Genomic DNA, 22222 nt, shown 5'->3' on the forward strand with positions numbered 1-22222 from the left:
TCATTTTCAGCTCTCTTAGAAATTATTGTGTGTACAGTCTAGATCACCTTCTTTGAATTCACTATCTGCACAACTGCTCAAACTTATAAATTTTCTCCTGTGCTTCAAGGGTGCTATTCAGATCCTAGATCACCGGCTACGTGAGACAATCAATCAGTTAAACAATCTGAAGTATCAGGTGGAGATGCAGAAGCACCATCTAGAAGAGCTACAGATTCAGTACAGTACCAGGGCTCAAGAGATCAGTGACATGCAAGCACTGGAAGAAGGAAACATTGAAGAAGCTAAGGTAAGAAAAGTTTCATCCCTTGGAAGAGGAATGCCAACATGCTTCACAAGAGGTTTTCTTTCTCTGGTTTAGAACCTACCAAACATCCTAGGTTTGGGCAAGCTGACTCTTTGCTTCCACTAGACTCCCGTTTTAACTGTGCAATTGTCTTAAATCCAAAGAAGAACATCAGATTTATTTACAGTCCCAGTGAATCACATGGATCATTGCTGTACTTACTGTATATACTGTATATTACTCTTGTATAAGTCTAGAAATTTTAGTCAAAAATTGACTCCAAAAATGTGAGTCACCTTATTCACAGGTCAATGTAAGTACTGTACTTTAATTCTTACAAAAAAAAGTAGCCATCCCTGGTGAAAGGCAAGACTGTAATCTGTCCTGGAAGCACTCACACTCCCATTATATTCTCTCATTCATGAAGCTTTTAGTATGAGCACAAATGGTTATGCCTGCTGGAATTTTGTAAGTTTTCTAGCACTGTTTTCTTTGCTTCAGCCTTTGCATCCTTTATTACATACCCCTAAGTTTTACTCTTGTCTTATCCATGAGTCATAGCAAAATCCACAATTTTGGCCCCAAAACCTGCCCTTGATTTACACATGAGGTCTACTTATAGTCGAGTATATATGGTATATGTTGCAAGGCATTTTTGTTATTGATATTTTTTTTACAAAAGTCAGAAACCATAGATCAACTTTCCATTATGTGATGCCCTCGGGATGTTGTTGACTGCTATGTTCATCATTCATGACTATTAGCCATGCTGGCTGGACTGATAGTTGTAGTCTTAAAACATCTGGCAGTCACTGCTTTGGGTAAGACTGCCACAGATGAAGGACAAGCCCTTCTAATTACCCTGGGTAATTCCCACAGTTGGGAATGGGGGCCAAAATCCAATGCCTGGATTTCACAAAAGATACTTTGCCTAGTTCACTAGAAGCCACTGCCTATTTGTAGATGGTTAAACGTGACCAAACTATAAGCTGTATCTATAGCTAATGTTGCAGGGCTGGAACTGGAGATGTAAATGCCCATGGCTGAGTGACAGCCTCATCCAGAGCTTGGAAAAGCTCCTTTTTTAGAAAACAAATTCTAGATCCCGCAGCTAGCATGATCAGAAAAATAATTCAGCCAACAACTAAGAATCACACCTCCAGGAGGTGCAATTTTCCTTTTAATTGCCCTTCTCTCTTCAGGTCTCCCAATGGCTTGAAACAGCCAGTCCCCAGAAAATGGCCAAGTGTAGCCCTTGGGGGGAATAAAAATGGGGGAGAAGCATCCCTTAGACACAAACATTGAGGAAAGGATGGTGTCTTGTCAGTGTTGGCTTTCTTTGTTTCTTGTGAGCCCTTTCATGTTTCAGAACTACAAAGGAGAAGTGGTTAGCTGTGAATATCTTTAAAAAGAGAGAGAGATGCCCCAGACCTGGTTATTCTAAATGAAATACCATCCTCTGAAAAAAAAATATTGTCCTTCTAGACTAGAGCTAACAGCATCTACAGGAGGAGATAACTTTTTTTGTAATTTTTTGTAACTTTATTGCTAAAAGAAAAAACCCCATTTAGGACCAAGAACAATAACTTCTCTTGACTGCAAGTATGGTGGCAGCCCAACTCTTAGTATATTAACAAAATTAACAAAATATCTAGCATACTCAAATGTATATTTCAAAAACCAAAAATTGTTGTGTACTGTGATACTACAATACCACCAATCATCATCTGGAAATGAAGTATCTTTGTTGTGATGCAAATAGATGTTAAATTTTCTGGACTTTGAAAATCTCCCAGTTGCCACATGGCCAGAAAGAGGAGCTACCAGCCTACAAGATAGGCCCCTCCTTACTATCTTAACTCACAAGAGAAACAGCCAAATGCAAGCCTATGACTAACATATTCAGGGTTTTTTCCCCCTCCAGTTTGATTTGTAACACCTTGCCTGATGAAGAAGCCAGTGAAGCTTCGGAAGCTTGCAACATGTATACTGTGCATTTAAGTAAAGAATTTAGTGAGAGATTGGATGTAAGCAAATAAGGATTAGGACAGAAAGAATGTAGCATTCTTTACCTAAGTACAGAGTAATGGAAAACTAACCAAAAAGTGTTTTTAAAAATTAAAGCATGCAGAGAATTCACAAATGGCTGTCGTTAGAGTCATATAAGTGAAAGGAGAGTGGCATAATGATATAGTGGAGAATATCTTCAGTGAGGAACATCATTCCTGAGAGGAGGACATAAAAGAAATATCCCCCAATATATTGTTCTGAAGTGAAACATTAAGAATCTTTTGAAGAGTATTACAAACATTGGGTTTAGAACCTGCCAATGAAACTTTGTAGTCAGAAGGTGTTAATAGCAAAAAAGATGGGATAGTTTTAATATTAAAAAGACAGTTACTTTCACACGTAGAAATGCCATTACCTGATATATCCAAGGACTTAATTGAAACAGAATAAGGAATACACCTTTGAATACAAAAAGGTATCTTGGAAATAGCCAAAGGATGTATTCATGTGTAAAAAAGGTAAAATTTCTGAAGATATCTCAAGTAGATGGTTCAATAGCTGCTCTAATTTCAGGGGCCATTATGCAACCCTAACAGAAGCACATGAAGCTCCAGCCGTAGCAACTAGGGCATCTATTGCTACTTTCATGTTTGCAAGGGCAGCATTCTTATGAGTTCAAGAAATAAATAAGAGTCAGGACTTGAATTTACATGACATGCATAGAGCATGAGGTAGGTTCCAAAGGGTTTTAGAATATGTAACAGATGCAGGACAAGATACCACTGCATTTGCAGCAAGGAATATTGATGTGATGCCAGTAGCATGAAGATCTCTATGGTTATGTCATTGGGAAGCAGACCAAAAATTTTTAAAAAAATTGGTTTAGGTTCTCTTTAAAGGTGAGTTGCATTTTGAAAAAGAAAGCATTAGAGAAAGTATGCCATAGAGATCATAGATGACAGAGCTGCAGAAGTCAAAGTAGGGAGGTAGACAAAGAACCAGCTATCTTGTTTGGTACATTGATTTCCTATGTTCATGTGAACCCTCAAGTCAAGTCTCAGTACACTTGGACACTCTGTGTGTTTCTATGTAAGTGTGCTTTAATTTTAAAAATCAAATGAGATTCTTTAAAATGTTGACAAAACTCCTCTAGCTGGCATTAGAGGTATTAATACTTCTGCAGCCATGTGTACTATTTAATGTGTAATGAAAATAAAATACGGAAGGATTGCCTGGTTCCATAATGGCACATCAGTTAGTTCACTGTACACTGAGCCAATAGGTTGTTTAACATTGCCATTTTTCATTTTTCAAATGCTAATGTATCTCTTAAAAGTAATGCCAAACATTTCTCTTGCATTCTTGGTTATCTTCTAACAGATGCTGGTTTCTCTACCTTTTTATAAAAGGCAGCATTAAACAGCATTTTCCTTATACAGCACCTACTCCACTATTGGAACTATGTGTATTGACAACTGAGAATTTTCAGCCATCCAGATCTTAAATGTCCCATTCAAAGGTTTTGTACTTGCCCACAGTCCATTCCCATACAGTGAAAGAGACAGATGTGACATCATAAACTTGCCTGAAAAAGGGTGAGAGTTCCAGTGTCTTCTGTTCTCTAGACATGTCTCAGAAGCACAGGAAATGAGTGTCTATGATGAATTTAATCCTTGAGCCCCTATTCCATATCTTCTGTCTGTTTCCTGAAGGTCATACTTGCAAGCAGGCAACTTTCCCATCCACAATATTCCTGATCGCTGGCCCATGAGATCTGCACAGTGTAGAGCTAATGCTTCACTTTTCTGACTGACTAATCTAGACCTATATTTTGTATTGGAGCAGCTGAAGCAGGAATGATAGTAAAATCCAGAGTAGATTCCCTGGAAGTGGATTGACTAGGTGTCCCCTGGCCAGAATAATGGTGGCTGCTCCCTTCTCCTTTAACAACAAGGCAGCAGCCACCATTGTTCTTTGCTGGCTAAAAATTCTCCACAAGTCAGAGGGGCTTTGGAAAAACTCCCATTCAGTTCCAGAGCATTTTGTGCGGTTGCCAGACTATGATCTGAAGAACACAAGGAAGGAAAGATCTCACTTCTGTGCACAGAAGCCATATAGATCATCTCTACAACACCATGGAGCAGGGACATCTTTGAACTGGATAGCTTTTGAAGGCTCTCTAGATTCTGGCTTCTTGCTCAGTTTGCTGCTGTTTTTGTCCAGACACTGCGTATGTTGGAAAACCGTCTGGAAAAAGCTCGGTTCAAGAATGAGGAAGCTGCACGCATCACCAGCATGTACCAGAAACTAAAAGCACACATGCAGGTGAGACAGACATCTCCTAAAAGGTAATTGTTGAGAGGAAGTAGCCTTCCCACCACCGTGGAGAAAGGAAGGCATGTTTTAGCATTTGTCACTACATTGCCAGTCAGTTTGTGATGACCAATAGACAGCAGTGAGGTTTTGGGTTTGGATCAAAAGATCACCAAGTTGAAGCTTGCATTGAGGGCTGTAAGGTGAATGACATTTGCCAACAAGCAGATGGTTTAGAAGGCATATGATGAGTGTGATATTTAAAAATTCCCTGTCATTCCAGTAGATAAGGCAGAAGCTAAGGACTTGCTTTCTTATGAGAATCCTAGCTAGGAGAGATGTGGGAGGGCTTTTTCCATGTCCCATGTTTTTAACATTTGGGTTTGAGTCTGCACCAGGGATGCCTTTTTTAAACTGTTATATTTTTCCTGTGACCCGCACCTGAGTCTCACTCCATGGTTGGGGGGACATGCACCAGCCTAAAGACACCATGTGCTGTGAATCCCCGTCAGTTCAGGGAAGCTATAAAATATATTCTGCACTCATTATCTATCAATAGACCTTATTGTTCAACTGTTTAGCCTCAATGCCAAACAAATCTTTTGAGCTATTCAGGATTGTATCCAGGTCCAGGTCAGAACAGGGAGCCTCCTAAGGAAGTTACATGACCTAGAGTTTTGTTGTTGTGGTCCCTGCTGCTGTAATTGAGCATGGCATGTTGTAGAGAGAGTGGGGCACCAAGGCTGTTAGCTCTACCATTCACTCTGGGAACCTTCATCCCTCTTGTAGGAGAAAAGCCTCCACTTTCAGAACAGGCTAGATGCTCTGCAAACCGAGATCTCACACCTGCGTCATGAATTCAACGAGCTGGAAAGCGTGGAGTCAGAAGCGCAACATGCCCGTGATACAACTAGAGTAAGGGGTTTGGTCAGGGTGGGATACCAAATGAAGGAAGACTAGAAGACATGTGATATGGGGTAGCTCTGGATAGCCTTGCAGTCTTGCTACAGGAGGTGAAAAAAATCAGGTCCAGAATGATCCAACAACAGGTGCAACAGGCTGGTAGAAAGGGGTGCTGGACAAGCCAGCAATGGATAGTGTGTTTGGGGACGTGTATGTGGTAAAAGAGAGAGAAAGACTGTGGTGTAGTGAGCATAGGACTACAACCCAGGAGACCAGAGTTTGAATCCCTACTTAGCCATGGAAACCCACTGGGTGACATTGGGCAAGTCACACTCAGTTTATGGAAACTAAAACCTGAGGTGTTTGATGTTCAGAGCAGCACACCAGACATGAGACACTGCTTGTGTGACAAATCCCTGGTTGCTGCCACATACCTGTATGTTTTCCTTAATGGATCAAAAAGCAACTGGGACAGATTTACAACAGGAAAATAGTACATAGTGACTGAGGGGTAAACCCAGAACTCTGTGTATAGCTTGGTGTCTTAGACAAAAACCATCAGGAAGGTAGTCTTAGGAAGCAGAATAATTGGCACTCCCAGAAACATGAGCTGGTTTCACACAACAGCAGGCTTATCTGGTTGCCCAATGCCCAAACAACATCTGAGGTAGCATAAATGCTTACAGTGTATGCCTCAGTTTAGAACTTTCAAGATCAGGGCAATGTGTTACCTTCTCTTTTCCTTGCAACTGCAGGGACAGCTCCAGACTCAAGAGGAAGCCATCTTCCGAGAACGTAAGATACGTGATAAGAAGCTGAAGGACCTCAAGAAGCTGATTGAGGAAAAAAGAGCACAGAATGAGCGTACAGAAAAACGGGTACTGTAGAGTCGTCTGCTTTGCATGAAGAGATTGCCCTTTCTTTGTCATGCTAGTGACAGGTTGAGGGCAGAGCTTTAAAATTTTACAGTTTGCAGACCTATTGACTGGAAGATTCTAGGAGTTATAGCCCAAAAAAGTAATTTTCCCAAGGCAAAAATTTGAAGGGGATATTTATTTTCAGGGGGATATTTTATATGCAAGACGACCTTTGACATGTGTACATGGACACAAACACAACAGCAGTCAGTTTCTATTTCTTTAGATTCTTTTTTGTTTATTTCATTTCTATGCTATCTTTCTCCCAGAAAAGGGCCCAAGGCAGCTCACAAGATTAAAAAAATAGATAACTATTAGTCGATTAGTGTCTTATAGATACTAACTACAAGAATTATAATCTTGGGATACAAGACATAAGGCTTAATATCTCATTAGCAGCTATCTTAGGGGATAGTTTTTAACTGAATATTAGAGCTCCACTTCACTTTCATGACGACCAAAAACAGGGAGTTAAGTTTAAATTTGACTGTTTCTTTCCCAACCATGATCCAGATGAAAATCACACAAAGTTTGCTTTGGGGAAAGTTTATATTTGCTGTTTTATGTGACCTTTGCAGACTATAAAATTACATGCATTCACCTAGTCTCCTTTGCACAAAGAGCTGTGGAAAATACTGAGACTCTGCTCTAGCAGCTGAAAAACCTCTTTTTGCCATGCACATGCACTAGTTTTAGAGCAACTCTTTCTGCCTTGCACATGTGCTAGCTTTTGAAATGTTCCTATATATCACTGAGCTTGTATTCAGCCAGGCTAGGTACTTCTTTGTCTTTCAAAATGAACGTTCAGATTTATATAATGCTGAATTCTGTTCAGAGGCACTCAATTATTGACTGCATACAGTACAGCTTATGAGACAGACAGGAAAATGCCAGCTCTGAGGCCCAGTATTCTGAAGGAGTTGCCTGTCTAGCCCACCATCTTCTTCTACAAGCTTTTCCCTCCAAGATTCTGCATATTTCCAATCAGTGATCAAAGATAACAGGGAGGATTTTCCTACTCAGCACTTAAGACAGCTGAAACCCTGCTGTGTCTCCCTCAGATATAAGGAATAAAAGATTTGAAGACATTAAATGCCTTTCTTTTCAACACAGTAGGGTATGTAGATTGTAAATGCTTTCTGAGCAGATGTCTGAAATGTTTGGACTTGGGTTTACTCCTGATTAGTCATACAGCCTATCTAGCCACAGCCACTTTGCCTTGGCCCTGACTCTTATGCAGTTTTAATCCTTTAATATTCAGTCTCTGGAACAAAAAAAGATTTAGCTATGGTAGAAAAGGCCTAAAACATAAAGACATTGATTAGCTTTAAAGAGAATAATAATAATAAAGAAGATCCCTTTCTTTCAAAAGCATGGGGATAAGAATTCCAGCTACTCCAGCCTTCCTAGCTCCTGTGCTTTGATTTTCCCACACGGCCCATCATATATGAAAGCTGCTGTCATAACTAGGCATTCCTAGACCCTGTGGTTCAGGCCTACATAATTACTTAGATGCTTACTATCCACCCACGTTTCCCCTTCCATCAAGCATCACATTTTCCTTCAGAGGTGGAGTCCTAGTGGATGGGCTTTCACTCATTCTTTCAGGACCTCATTGATCTCAACTTCCAGGTAAGAAAGAATTTCCCCATTCTCAATTAATTTGCAGAGCCAGCTTTGTATACATTCTCCTGAGGCATGCTTTAATTGGGGTGACCTGATTAATTGGAAATAGGGTGGGTCTGATGGAGATGCAGATAAATTCATTGAGGTTTTTCCAGGGAAGAGAAATGTGACTAGCTGGTCTTTAGAGCTCAGTGGTTTGATCATCCAGGGCTATTAACCCTGAACCTTGGAGCCTTCTTGATTTTCCTCCACACCCTACCAACTTAGAAACTATTGTTTGGGTAGTATCTTCTGTGCTATGGGTTGCAAATGAGAGTTTTTTGTTTCCCACCAGCTATCTAGAACAAACAAAATTGTAAAGATATCATAAAGAACTGATTAAAAGAGAATAGAAATTTTATTTTTATCCCGCCTCTCCAGCAGGATCTAGGCGGCTTACATTACAATAAAATATAACAATAAAACAGTAAAATACAGCAATGAAATAAAATATGATAAAATACAGCAGTACAAAATAAACCCATTATCCCTCCCTCCAATCAACACCTATAATTCACAAAGACAATAGTAAAACAACATCTAGATTGATTAAAACAAACAGTTAAACGACACAGAGATGGGCCTTCTGGAGTTCTCTGCCTGATAGTCCATATTCAGGGATGGCCTGTCGGAAGAGATCCATCTTGACAGCCTTTTTAAAGCTGTCAAGGTTGGTAATCATCTGGATCTCTTCCGACAGGCCATTCCATAGTTTGGGAGCAGCAGATGAAAAGGTCCTCTGGATAAGCGCTGCCACTCTCGTCTTTATTGGCTGCAGTAGGTTTTCCCCAGAGGACCTAAGTGTGCAGGGTGGATTGTACAGAAGAAGGAGATCCTGCAAATAAGTTGGACCCAAGCCATGAAGGGCCTTAAACCAATGCCTTGTTTGTGCCTGGAAATTAATAGGCAGCCAGCATAGAGATTTTAGGATAGGTGTTATATGAGATCTCTAGCTGTTCCGGTAACTAGTCTGGTTAGCATATTTTGGACTAATTGAAGTTTCCAGACTAAGTACGACGGTAGGCCCATGTAGAGTGCCTTACAGAAGTCGAGTTGTGATGTTACCACGCATGTACCACTGCCTCCAGGTTCCCTGGTTCCAGGAAAGGATGTAGCTGGCATATCAGCCAGAGCTGATAACAGGCACTCCTGACCGTCACATTTACTTGGTTTGACATCTGAAGCGACAAGTGATGGAGCACTCCCTAGTTATGAACACAGTCCTTTAAGGGAGTGTGACCCCATACAGGACCAGTTGATATATCCCTATACCTAGGTTAGGGGTCCCAACAGCGAGTACCTCTGTCTTGTCTGGATTCGGTTTTAGTCTGTTTTTCCTCATCCAGTCCATTATCACCTTAAGGCAGTCATTGAGAGGAGAGATGCCGTCTTTGGCCAGAGCTATCATCCGAGGCATGGAGAGGGTGTCATCAGCATACTGATAACATCCCACCCTATGTCTCCAGATGATCTCCTTGGGGGATGCCAGATCTCTCTTTTAGAAGAGCAACTATCCCAAAATATCACCCTTTGGAATCTACCCAAGAGATGCAATGCCCCCATCTCACAACCCTCTCAGGCGTTACAAAAGAATGTCATGATCAGTGGTGTCAAAAGCCACAGAGGTCCAGACGTACTGAGAGGGTCACACTTCCCCTGTCCTGAAGCCGGTTTGAAATGGATCCAGATAATCGGTTTCATCCAAAACTACTTGGAGTTGACGAGCAATGGTCCTCTCGATCACTTTATTCAAAAATGGAAGGTGTGAAACTGACCTATAGTTGTTCATGTCCAAAGGGTCTAGGGAAGGCTTTTCAGAAGCGGTCTAACAACCACTTCTTTTAAACAAGTTGGAAACTGGCCTTCCCTAAGAGATGCATTAATAATACATGTCATATACGTCACTATGGCATCTGCCCTCAGACTACTAGCCATGAAGGGCAAGGATAGAGGGGGCATGTTGTCTTCCTCATACTACCACGAAGTTTGTCCACATCCTCAGTACTCACAGACTCAACTGATCCAGTTTAATCTCATTCACGGAGTTGCTGGACACCTCATTGATCGATTCTGTTATAAGACTAGCATCCAAGACAGGAACTTCTGATTAGAAAGGAATATTAATCTGGACAACTCCATGATGAGAAAGGAGTGGGATCTAAAAACCTTGTGCTGGTCCTGGTGCAGAAAACATAACACCAGTAGGCTAGAATGGGTAGACAACTATCTGAGGTTGGTCAAGTTGCCAGTGTGAATAGAGGGCTCCTCTACCTTTAATGACAAAAGAGGAAAATTTGGCAACCAGGTAACAAGCAACACCTGCTGTTTCCAGTTTTCATTCTGGTAAGCCTAGGTCTGGAGGCGCCATACGCCCTTCAACAGAGTTCAGAGCCCTGGACACATCCCTCATGTCCAATCTCTCTTTTAAAAAAAAAAAAAAAAAAACCTAATAATATTTTGGAAACAGTCTTCCCACAGCTGCTTTAGGCCAGCAGGATGTGCAATGGAAATCTCCTCCAATTTTGAAAAAAGGCCACCCAAGACTTAAAATGTGCTCTGATGAAAGGACATGACAAGATTGCCCTAGAGGGCATGGGAGGCATTTGGGATATAAAAAAAAGGGAAAAAAACCTTTTTGTATAAACACATAGAGGAGAGTGTGGGGCATCCTTGGGAGCTGTGAAAAAAGCCTCTGGGGTCACATTTTCCCCACCCTGTTGCTAAAAAAGAACCTTGTCAAAGTGTGCTTTGTTTGTTCTAACAGTCTCAAAAGGATCGTGTCCCATTTGGAACTGAAGAGTTGCTCAGAGAACCCCAGCAGAAGAAAGCAAGTATCATGAAGAGCAAACAAGCCTTGTTCGTTGCATCAGAGGCCTTTGACAAGATCCGATCAGCCACTGGTGTCACTGATGCAGACGTAAGAGCTTTGCCCTCTGTCTCTTCCTAGACTTCTCTGTTGATTTCTTACGTGTAGATATCATTATATTACAGTCAGCGCCACTCTCTTCTAGTCCCTTTCCAGAGTGAGATGTTGCTATCTGGTTCCTCAAAATCTGTTATACTGCGGGCTGTCACCATGCAGAACAGGACTGATGTAAGGGCTCAAAAAACATATCTGACCTGCCTTGCCTTCCAAAAATGTGTCCTGGGAATCTGGCCAAGCCCAGTGTGGCATTAAAACTGCATTTCTTTGTATACTTACTTGCAAGTAAACTCTAGAAGTAAGTACAGTGGACCCTTGTTATACGTTGGGGTTTGGTTCCAAGATCCCCCGTGCATAACAACATCTGTGGATGCTAAAGTCCCATTAAATATAATGACATAGCAAAATAGTGTCCCTTATCAAAAATGGAAAATCAAGGTTTGATATTTGAAATTTATACTTTTTTGGAACATTTTCAAACCATGGATGCTTGAATCCGCGTACAAAAAACCCATGTATAAGAAGGGCGGACTGTACTTACTTCTGAGTCAACATGCTTAAGACTGGACTGTCCACTTGTTTCAAGCAAAAAGAGCATATATTCCTACAATATTATCAGTTGTGTAAAAGGTATTCACCAATTCTATCTTTAGGCTACCTGTTTGCATGCCCAAACTCAGGAGTAAGAATAGCCTGTTCTTGAAGCGGGAGCAGGCTCCTTTATCCTGGTGTGATTTGTACAATAACCCAAATTTATCCCCCAATATTCTACATTAAAAAAGAAATGAGGTCAGACTGACAACTACTTAGAACATGCCATTGTCCAACCCTTAATCCTTTTAAAGTGGGAAGGAGGGATTCCATGGGGCGTGGAAGGGTGTGTTTTTTCCTGCACTCCAGACTAACCCAACAAGAGGACAACAAATAGAAATGACATCTGAAGTGATCCAAACAGAACTGGGTGTAGCTGCCCCACTCAAATAAAGAGAAAGCATTTTCTGGGCAGTTTTCTCTTCTTTGTCAGTATTGGTCCATGACTTCTCACTCTCATTTTTCAGCAGCTCCAGCAAATCCCATGACTATTGCCTACTGGTGCACCCTTGACGCCACATGTCAATAGTTGCTCAAGGCACTAATCATTCATGTGTAACTGCAAAACTTGTTCTCCATGCACCAGCTGCTGCTAGCCAATCAAGGCTTCATAGCAGCCTCTGTGTCATGCTGTCATTTTCTGATTTCCATTCATAAAGTCTGTCATCCTGAGAAAGGAGTCAATTTTCTTATGACCTTGGCCTTCTGACATTTGTTTGGGGCCTGGTTGTCAATTAAGCTTGTACTTGACCTATTCAAAATGCCCTTCTTGCCCCATCAACCTGGTAATAAAAGCAGTTCTGGAAAACTGCATGTCCTTCTGTATTTCCAGCCAGGCCTACCCATCTGTGTCCTTAACAGGAATGCTGCTGTGCTAGCAGCAGGCTCAGGCTTGCAGCCAAGCTATATCTGCCCAATCAATTGTTGCTTCCTGGCAGGAATCAGAGCTGACAGAAATCAGCCACTAGTGTGGCTTCAAGGCATTTGCATGGTGGATGCACAGAGGGCAAAAGGCCAAGGGCATGAAATCTGGATCTCTTCCAGTACTGAGTGGGGACGGGAGGGATGAACTTGTATGGCAGGGCTGAATTAGCTGAACTCATACATCTTGATAGAATGGTAAAATTCATGAATGTTAGAAATTCTGCCTATTGGCTACTCTGAGAAAAATGTTTGTTCTGATGCCCTCCCTGCCTCCTAGTTTAGAGCTACATCTCTCTATACACAGCAGTGCTTCTGCAACATTAAAGGTAAAGGTAGTCCTTTGATATGAATGTCTAGTCATAACCGACTGTAGGGGGGGGTGTGCTCATCTCCATTTCCAAGCCAAAAAGCCAGCGTTGTCCAAGGACTGCTCTGGTTCATGTGGCCAGCATGACAGCACCGAACGCTTACCTTCCCACTAAGAAGTGGTACGTATCTATTTGCATGCTTTCGAATTGCTAAGTTGGCAGAAGCTGGGACTAGTGACAGGAGCTCACCCCATCATGCAGTATCCGGGCCTCAAACTGCCAACTTTAGCAATAGCAAGTACATTTCTATACCGCTTATCAGTGCACTTAAGCACTCCCTAAGCGGTTTACAAAGTATAAGCTAATACCCCCCAACAATCTGGGTACTTATCTTAACGATCTTGGGAGGATGTAAGCCTGAGTCGAGCTTGAGCCCTTTTGCTGGTATTGAACTCATAACCTTTTAGTTTGTGAGTGAGTGGCTGCAGTACAGGCATTTAACCACTGCGCCACCAGGGCTTCCAATCACTTCTTCAACATACAGTGACACAAACCTAGCACATTCTGTCAAGCTTGTGTCTGGATCAGTCTTTACTGTGTTTGATGGTGTGGGGAGATCCACATGATAATAAAACACAGGTCGTCTTTATATCAGCCCAGATTACTGGCATCTGTCTCCCATGCACATGGCATTTGCTCAAATCCCTTGGCATCCAGGGCTTCTGAGACCATTCTGTCCACAACCCTGACAGCACTCCTAACCAAATGGATGGCCCCTTTTAAGGCTGTAGTAATTTGACATAATTATCATTATGCAGCCAGAAACCCATCCTCTTGTCCTTTACAATACCTTTGCAGACCGTTGCTTTACACCATTGTTTCAGCTATATACCACATACTCCTGAAGTGGCAGTTTTGCTCCATTCCCCTGGAACTGCTTGAGTTGGAAGAATGGGCCTTTGGTACAGCCTAGGATTCAACTTGATGGCCAGATAGTACTAAGGAATTTTGCTGGTCTTTCTCTCATGGTTCCTTTTGCTGAACATTGTGAGATGTTCAGCAAACGTCTTTCAACTAATGTCTTCAGACCTTTCTCAGAACTGGGACCTTATATTTTTGTCAATCCATATGTTTTCTTGATAGGATGTTATAGCCTGCTTCATGGCTCAGGAAGAAACTTTCAAGCAGCTGGAAGAAATGAAGAATATGAATGAAGTTACCCAGATACAGCTTAAAGAGGAGAAGGATGCATTGCAACGTAAACTTGAACACACCAAGTATTCAGGAGAGGCCCGAAAGGTGGGGTAAGTTGGTTCCTCAGTATGCATGCTTTGTGCAAATAAGCTTTGGGCAATAAGGGGGAGCAGGGCATATACTTGCCACCAGTCATGCAGAGTGTGCTAATCACTGCTTCCTCCAACCCACTTTTACATACTGGTTAAAGTCATGAGGACTAGGATCTGGAGTTCATGACTTCTCTTTGGGATTTAACCCTTGCGTCAATCACCTCCAGAACTCAGAAACTAATGCAGAATTTGAGTGAATACCGGAAGAGAGATGAAAAGAGGCAGAATGCAACCCAGGAAGAACTGGATAAAGTGAATCGTTTTCTGCTTGATGCGAAGGCTGGAGTGGAACATTTGGCCTCCAAAGTACAGCACATCAAGCTGGTGAGTGTTCCATTTTGCCTAACTACTGCAGCCACATGGCCTCATACCTGGTATGTAGCTAAATCAGTAACTTTCCTTCAACCAGCCTAATGCGGGCAGAAACAAAAACTTCTGATCTGTAGTGCTTGATAGCATCTCTGAGCTGCTCTCCTCCACCAGAATTAGTAGTGTGGGGAGCTGACTGAGGCGCTTCATAGTGGAAAAGAGGAATGAAGCAGTACATATTATTAATCATTGAAAGGGCTACAAGGCAGGAGGACTCCTGGATTCTGTGCCGACCAAAAGGATAGGCTGTAAGGTATATCGAGTGAGAAGCAGGATTTCTGGGTTCTACCCATTTCTTTCTTTCTGCATCCTTTCCTGGAACCGGGAGACCTTGAAACTGTAGTACATGCACTGGTAACCTCACGACTCAATTTCTGCAATGCACTTTATATGGGCTACCCTTGTGCTTAACCCAGAAACTTCAATTAGTACAGAATATGGCAGCCAGGCTGGTCACCAGTAAATCTAGAAGTGACCATATAACTTATAACACCAATATTGAAATCACTCCACTGGTTGCCTATTGGTTTCCAGGCACAGTACAAGGTGTTGGGTATCATCTTTAAAGCCCTACATGGCTTGGGTCCATCCTATTTAAGGGATCACTTACTTCCACATAATCCACCCTGCACACTCAGGTCCTCTGGGAGGAATTTATTGCAGCCTTTAAAGACCAGACTAACTGCAATCTCCCAGAGGACCTTTTTGGCAACCGCTCCCAGACTGTGGAATGGCCGGCAGGATGAGATCCGTCAAATTACAAGCTTAGACGGCTTCAAAAAAGCTGTCAAGATGGATCTCTTCCAGCAGGCCTTTCTTGAATAAAAGCACTCGACCATAAAATTTACTCCCTTACACCATGTATCATGCTACCATTCTGTCCACTGTCTATGTTGTTATTAATAGCTTATTTTAAAATTAAATTTAACTATACCATGTTTAATTCTTTTTTAAGGAGGGATGTTGTAATATTATATTGGATATTGGATGTTTTTAACTATGTTAGCCACTTTGATTGTTCTATTACAGATAAGCAGGGTACAAATAAAGTTTTATTTATTATTTTATTTCTCCTTGTGGCTTCAACAATATTTTTTTCAGAAAACTCATCTATGTTTCCCTGATGCTAGGCCAGGGGCTAATGAACATCTCTTCTTTTTCCTAGGAAGATAGTCGCTTTGCTACTACTGAGCTAGATGAGAAAGCCACTGACTATGTGCTTGACCTCCTAGCCCAAACAGAGGAGAAATTTCTATACCTGCTGGAATTCCTCAAGGACCGAGACAAGCAGGAGCTTCTCAAGAGAATTGAGGAAGTGGAGGTGGGTTCAGAGCAAACTAACAGGCCAAGACAGATTCATTTTCTCATTAATATTTTTGACTAGATGTTGTTGTCTGGTTGAGGTTCTATTGTCTGGGTGAGTAATGTAGTGATGCATTCCCCAATTCATCAAGCGGCATTTCCAAAACCAGTGCTATAGACTTTAGCTTAATTCAAATGAGACATTTGGTAGAATTATATATTTTGTTTAATTTATAAATATACAAGCACTCTGATAGAAAATTCCTAAGACAGTCAGCCCAGTTATTAACTCAACAAGAACAGCTTCCCCACTCCCCAAATGCACCCAATGGAGTCTCCGTGGGCAGAGATCTCTAATATCTCTGCCCTGTCATGGACGGATCATTTTCTGGTTGAGGCTCGAATCAAGGCTTCTACCTCTAGCCCCCCCGGGGGTGGTGGACCTATTAGGATGGTCCACCCTCGAAGGCTGATGGAACCCAAAAGGTTCCAAGAAGCCCTAGAGGGGTATATGGCTGGAACTGACGGCGACTCTGTTGATGCCCTGACTAACATCTGGGATACTGATCTCTCCAGGGCTATACACAGTATCGCTCCCAAGCGTCCTCTCAGGCCTGCTTCCAAAAACCAGTCCTGGTATACGGAAGACCTCAGGGAAAGGAAGCGGGTTCTGTGACGACTAGAGCGCGACTGGCGAGGACACCAGCACTTAGCCGACAAGGCACTCCTAGACTCTCATTTGAAGGCCTACGGAGTGGCAATAAGTGCAGCAAAGAATTCGTTCTATGCTGCACGTATTGCGTCCGCGGAGTCGCGTCTGGCAGAGCTGTTCAGGGTAGTGAGGGAGCTGACACAACTGCCCCCCTCCCTGAACCCTATTTTAGAACCATCTAAAGCCTGCTGTGACAAATTTAATAACTTCTTTGCGGACAAAATCTCTCGGATAAGGGCTTATCTCAACGTCAGTATTTCTTCAGAATCTATTAGAGAGGCATCCAGAGCTTCCATGGCCCCTGTTATACTGGATCACTTTGAGTTTGTTAGTACCGAGGAAGTGGACAAGATCCTTCAAAGTGTTAGGAAGACAACATGCTCTCTCGATCCCTGTCCCTCATGGCTGGCGGCCCAGGGGGGGGGGATGTGGTGCTAACTATGCTGCACCGCATAATCAATACATCTTTAAGAGAGGGACAATTTCCATCTAAATTAAAACTAGCAGTGGTTAAACCCCTGCTAAAAAAACCTTCTCTAGACCCCCTGGCTTATAATAACTACCTGCCTATATCGTTGCTGCCATTTTTGGGGAAGGTGATCGAGAGAGCGGTCGCCTCCCAGCTTCAATCGATCTTGGATGAGACGGATTTTCTGGACCCATTTCAAACCGGCTTCTGGGCGGGCTATGGAGTTGAGACTGCCATGGTCGCCTTAGTTGATGATCTCCGTCTGGGCATGGACAGGGGAAGCGTGTCCCTGTTAGTGCTTTTGAACATCTCGGCGGCTTTCGATACCATTGACCATGGCATCCTTCTGGAACGCCTGAGGGAGTTAGGTATCAGGGGCACTGTGCTCCAGTGGTTCCGTTCCTACCTCTCGGGTAGATTCCAGATGGTGCAGCTGGGGGACTCCTGCTCCGATAAGAGGATGCTTACATCTGGCGTCCCTCAAGGAGCGATTCTGTCCCCCATGCTATTTAACATTTACATGAAACCGCTGGGAGAGATCATCCGGAGACACGGGGCGTGGTGTTATCAGTACGTTGATGACACTCAAATATGTTTCTCTGTGTCCCCGACTTATGCAGTAACTAGGGATGGCATCTCTCCTCTAAATGCCTGCTTGGAGTCGGTAATGGGCTGGATGAGGGAAAACAAACTCAGTCTGAATCCAGAGAAAACGGAAGTACTGGCGATAGGTTCCCTGGGTCTGGGTGGTAAGATTTGCCATCCAGTCCTGAACGGGGTCACGCTCCCCTTGAAGGACTCGGTCCGCAGCTTGGGAGTGCTCCTGGACTCGTCGCTCCAGCTGACATCTCAGGTGGATGCGACGGTCAGGAGCGCTTGTTATCAGCTTCGGCTGATACACCAGCTGCGTCCCTACCTGGACCGGAGAGACTTTGAAACTGTAGTACATGCTCTGGTAACCTCTCGATTGGATTTCTGTAATGCGCTCTACATAGGGCAACCCTTGTACCAAACCCGGAAGCTACAGTTAGTGCAGAATATGGCAGCGAGACTGGTCGCTGGTTGTTCCAGGTCTGACCATATAACACCCATCTTGAAATATCTTCATTGGCTGCCTATTCGGTTCCGGGCTCAATACAAGGTGTTGGTAATGACCTATAAAGCCCTAAATGGCTTGGGCCCAGAGTACTTGGAGGACCGCCTCTCCCCATATAATCTGCCCCGCACACTCAGATCAACAGGGATGAAATTGTTGGAGGTCCCAGCGACACGCTATGTGAGGACCTCACAGAGGGCATTCTCTATCGTGGCCCCAAGATCTTGGAATAGTCTCCCAGATGAGCTTCGCTCCACCACATCCTTAGCTCTTTTCAAAAAGAATCTGAAGACGTATTTCTTTTCCCAAGCCTTCCCACCGTGAAAAATCTTCTCTTACCCCTTTTCATTGATGACCCCAGACTGTATATATCGATTTCCCCTTCCATCTGGCCCTTTTGTCATTAGTATTACTATGTTGCTTTTAATGCTGTTTTTAATTGATTTTATTGGAATGTTTTTATAAATAATTGTTCGCCGCTTTGATCAAAATTTTGGAAAAGCGGGTTACAAATAAACTATATTATTATTATTATATTATTATGTTCGCTACAAATTACCAGCTCTTGTTTTTTTCTTCCTACCATATTTCAAACTGGTACCAAATACTTTCTCTCCCTATCTCTTTAGCTCAGCAAAGAGAGCTTAGCATGTGTATGTATAATCCAAGGCATACTTGGCTCCAGTTGATAACATCTTAAAACAAGTGGACAATGCACAGCCAGGACATCATATGCACTCCCCCAGAGGATTAATATTTTTGTCCCCAAATGCACCCTAGGGGACATGGGAACACTTTTACCACATTTGTTGGCCTTCTCAGCCATTTTAAGCTCAGGAGAGGTTTTTAAAAAAAACAACAGATAGTGAACAGAAAATGATTTCCACTCACCTCCTGTTGTGAGAAAAATCCTAAGGATGCCTAAAAACAGGATGAAAATGTTCCCATGCCCCCTAGAATGTAGGGGATGTATTAAAAAATTATGGGGGTGCAGTATGTGTGCAGCCTTCCACAATCTCCTGGGTGGGGTAATCCAGCCCCCTAGCATCCCTCAATTGCCTTCCCCTGTTATAATCTAAGACAACAGAAATATCTAGGTCATCAAGGCAGCACTCTGCTGTTAAGAAACATTAAGGTTCCTTTATTAAACCAGGTGACACTTTAGGCAAAACATCACCCATTCAAAATAATTAGGACAGAAAATGCTCTTAAATTAATATTTAATAATCGTTTTATTAGGCTGGTTCTGTTAACACCATATTACACATTGGAGAGGAGGTTGAGAGAAAGTGATGGTTTGCTACGGAAGCTGATTAAAAATTTGAACTGTTGACTGTTCCGTTCATAACTCATTCTCATAGCTAATATTTGATAGTAGTGCTTTGTTATCCACACAAACCCTTTTTTTAAAAAATGATGTAATGTTCATTTCCATAAATGATCTTCTGCCTATGACTGTGAGGCAGACACAGTTTGATTTGGAGGAAACTAGACAGTATTGTTGGGCTACCCACTGTGCCACTCTTTGCCCCCAACATAGTTTCTCTTCTCCCTCCCTCCCCTTTTCATGGCTGCTTCAGTCTAAATTCCACCCTGTGTTATTGTTACAGTTCCATTCAAAACTTGAGAGGAGGCTGCCTGCCTATAACACCAGGGTCAAACTGCCCATGGGTCAGAAAGCAGACATTTATTATGGTAAGTAAATACTGAGTCTTGGCCAGGAATGTGCATGTCTTCTAATGTATGGCTATGGAACAGTCTTGGCCAGGAATGTGCATGTCTTCTAATGTATGGCTATGGAACAGAAAACATATGCATAAGGAGATCTTTCCAAGGAAGACTAGCTCTGTGGTACTCCAGTCACTCTGAATCTGAAAAGTGTACGTATCATGGTAGCACCTCTCCTGAGCGGTATACCAGGAGCTTCAGTTTCAGTGTACCTGTGGACCATTTGTAGTCTTAGTCCTGCCACATTTCTGTACTGGTGCAACATGCATTCATGGGCAGAATGCAGCTTCCTGAGATTTTCCATTTACACACACACACACACACCTGTAAGTTCTTAGCCCTTTTGGCTGTGGAGATAGATGTGAAAATCTGTAAATAGTGCATGGTCATGCTTCTGGTACTAGACAAGTGGCTAAGTAAGAATCTCAGTGCTGAGGCTGGGAGTTCAAGACGGAACGCTTTCAATGTATGTGACATGTAAGTATCTGTTATATGCATGATTGTTCTTTCACAGCACTCATGAAGAGATGTAGTGGGCATAGCAGAAGTCTGCTGGTACTGTTTCCCAAGTGCCTTTATTCTGGGAGTAAAGTGTTGTTGGAGATAAGACACTCTGGGAGTGATGGCTTAGACAGCTGCCTGTGCCATAGTGCAGGTAATTGTCTTAGCCATCTTTCCAAGATTACGTTGCCTCTAAAGTTAACTCTCCCTAAAGCCAGGCATTTGGGAAACAGGAGGCACAGAGCTACATGCTGCCTTCTGCCACTGCTGACTTTTTTTATTCTTTTCTTTGCTGTTGATGTATCTATGGACTTTACTTCTGGACACAGTTACACCACTAGCAAAACCAACAGGATTCTGGCCAAAAGGTTTGTGGTATACATACAGCTGATAAAACCAGAGCAAATGTACATACCTGCATAATTTATACAGGGTGTAGAATTCAGCTTTCTTTAATTCCCGGGATTCAGAGAACTTGGGTCCAGAATTTTAAATTTTGCTTGCACAGGATACACTAATTTAATCTGTTGTAGGCACTTCAGTAGTTTTCAGCAATGAGTTAGCTGAAGCCCTCTCTGTTGTATTGCACGTGTTTTCTCTTGTTTGCAACAACCATCATCTTCAGCACATGTCTGCACACATCTATCTCCTTAATGTGATTCCTGGCAATGGTCTCCCAGGGCTTGAGAACTGAGCTTTGTGTCCCTGTGACTAACTCTTTGGTCTCTTCACAGATGAGGAGGACAGTGGAGAGGATGATGCAGACGTGGTGACACGTACAGCCCTGAAGCGTCAATCCCAGCAAATCATAGAGGCCAAGACCAAACGCCGCAACCGCTACAGAAAGAAGGATGGGAAGTAGTGACTGTGTCCTGTGTAGTCCTCCTTCCCAGCTCCTGATGCAGACCAAAGTTCTTGGTTATTAAAGATGCCTCCTAGGCACTGGTCTCCTATATGAGCCAGTTCCACCTTTCATTTCCACCACTTCCAGGCCCCAGGAAAGAAAGGAATATGACTCCTTGTGGATCTGTTCCCCATCCCTGGATGGACCAGGTCTGGACCCATAGTGACCTGCAGTGGGTGTTTCTCTCCTTCTCTCCTGCCTTTGAGTTCCCAGCAATGTGAGAAGCATGGCTTCTTCAGTGCTGGTACATGAGGAGTGACCCTGACACTCACAAGGAGAGAAAGAAGAGAGATCCTCCAAGTGAACCCAGCCCCTTGCCATTCCAAGACTAAAACATGAGCAAAACAAAAACAAAACCCTTCCACACCCTTTGACTAATCTACACTACCACCTACAACCACAATTGACCCCTTGGCCTTTGCACACTTAGGGAGAGGTGGACTGGAGGTCTCAAAGGCAGTCACACTCAGGGTGGAGTAGGGCGGCTGAATGCATTGTTTGCTGTATTTCATGCAATAAACCTTGTTCAGATTGAGTTGCCCTTCTGTGTGTGCCTCTGCCAAGGATGGGATGGTTTGCATTTTGAAGTGGGCCCAGTACTCCGCAGGGCAGGGCAGTAGGAGACTTTGAAGTTAAGCTCTCAGGGGTTGACTTTCTGAAGTGAGTCTGCTAGGCAGAGGTCAAATTTGAGTGTTGACCTTTTTGTCAGATCAGTCCACCTTATGAAAACACACTGAAAACTCCAAACCCAGAGAGTATGGCCAAGTGTTCAAAGGAATTTTTTTCCAGGGAGGTGGGGAATGGGAAGCTGCACAGAAGTACATTAATATAATTTGCATGCATGCTATGCACTGTTACAACATACCTGTGCATTTAAATTGTGTGTGGAAGAGTGTGTAGACAAGTTTGTTCTGTAATGTCACATTCAGTGGCATTTAGAAGTACAAACTGTTGA

At 42.8% G+C, this 22222-nt stretch overlaps 1 protein-coding gene across 1 annotated transcript in view; it reads left to right on the plus strand.

Annotated features, from left to right (window-relative positions):
- Positions 1-21802, plus strand: part of ODAD3 (outer dynein arm docking complex subunit 3) — a 29859-nt gene extending 8057 nt beyond the window's left edge. The window contains exons 4-13 of the mRNA XM_089487569.1: positions 110-289; positions 4520-4621; positions 5399-5524; positions 6268-6390; positions 10859-11011; positions 13984-14144; positions 14354-14510; positions 15721-15876; positions 19745-19829; positions 21098-21802. Of these exons, the coding sequence (XP_089343695.1) occupies positions 110-289; positions 4520-4621; positions 5399-5524; positions 6268-6390; positions 10859-11011; positions 13984-14144; positions 14354-14510; positions 15721-15876; positions 19745-19829; positions 21098-21225 (1371 nt within the window). The 3' untranslated portion in view covers positions 21226-21802. The remainder of the gene's footprint in view (positions 1-109; positions 290-4519; positions 4622-5398; positions 5525-6267; positions 6391-10858; positions 11012-13983; positions 14145-14353; positions 14511-15720; positions 15877-19744; positions 19830-21097) is intronic.
- Positions 21803-22222: the final 420 nt, after the last annotated feature.

This window comes from Sceloporus occidentalis, unplaced genomic scaffold, assembly GCF_023333645.1.
Source record: "Sceloporus occidentalis isolate IW3139 unplaced genomic scaffold, rSceOcc1.0.p SCAF_1, whole genome shotgun sequence".
NCBI lineage: Eukaryota > Metazoa > Chordata > Lepidosauria > Squamata > Phrynosomatidae > Sceloporus > Sceloporus occidentalis.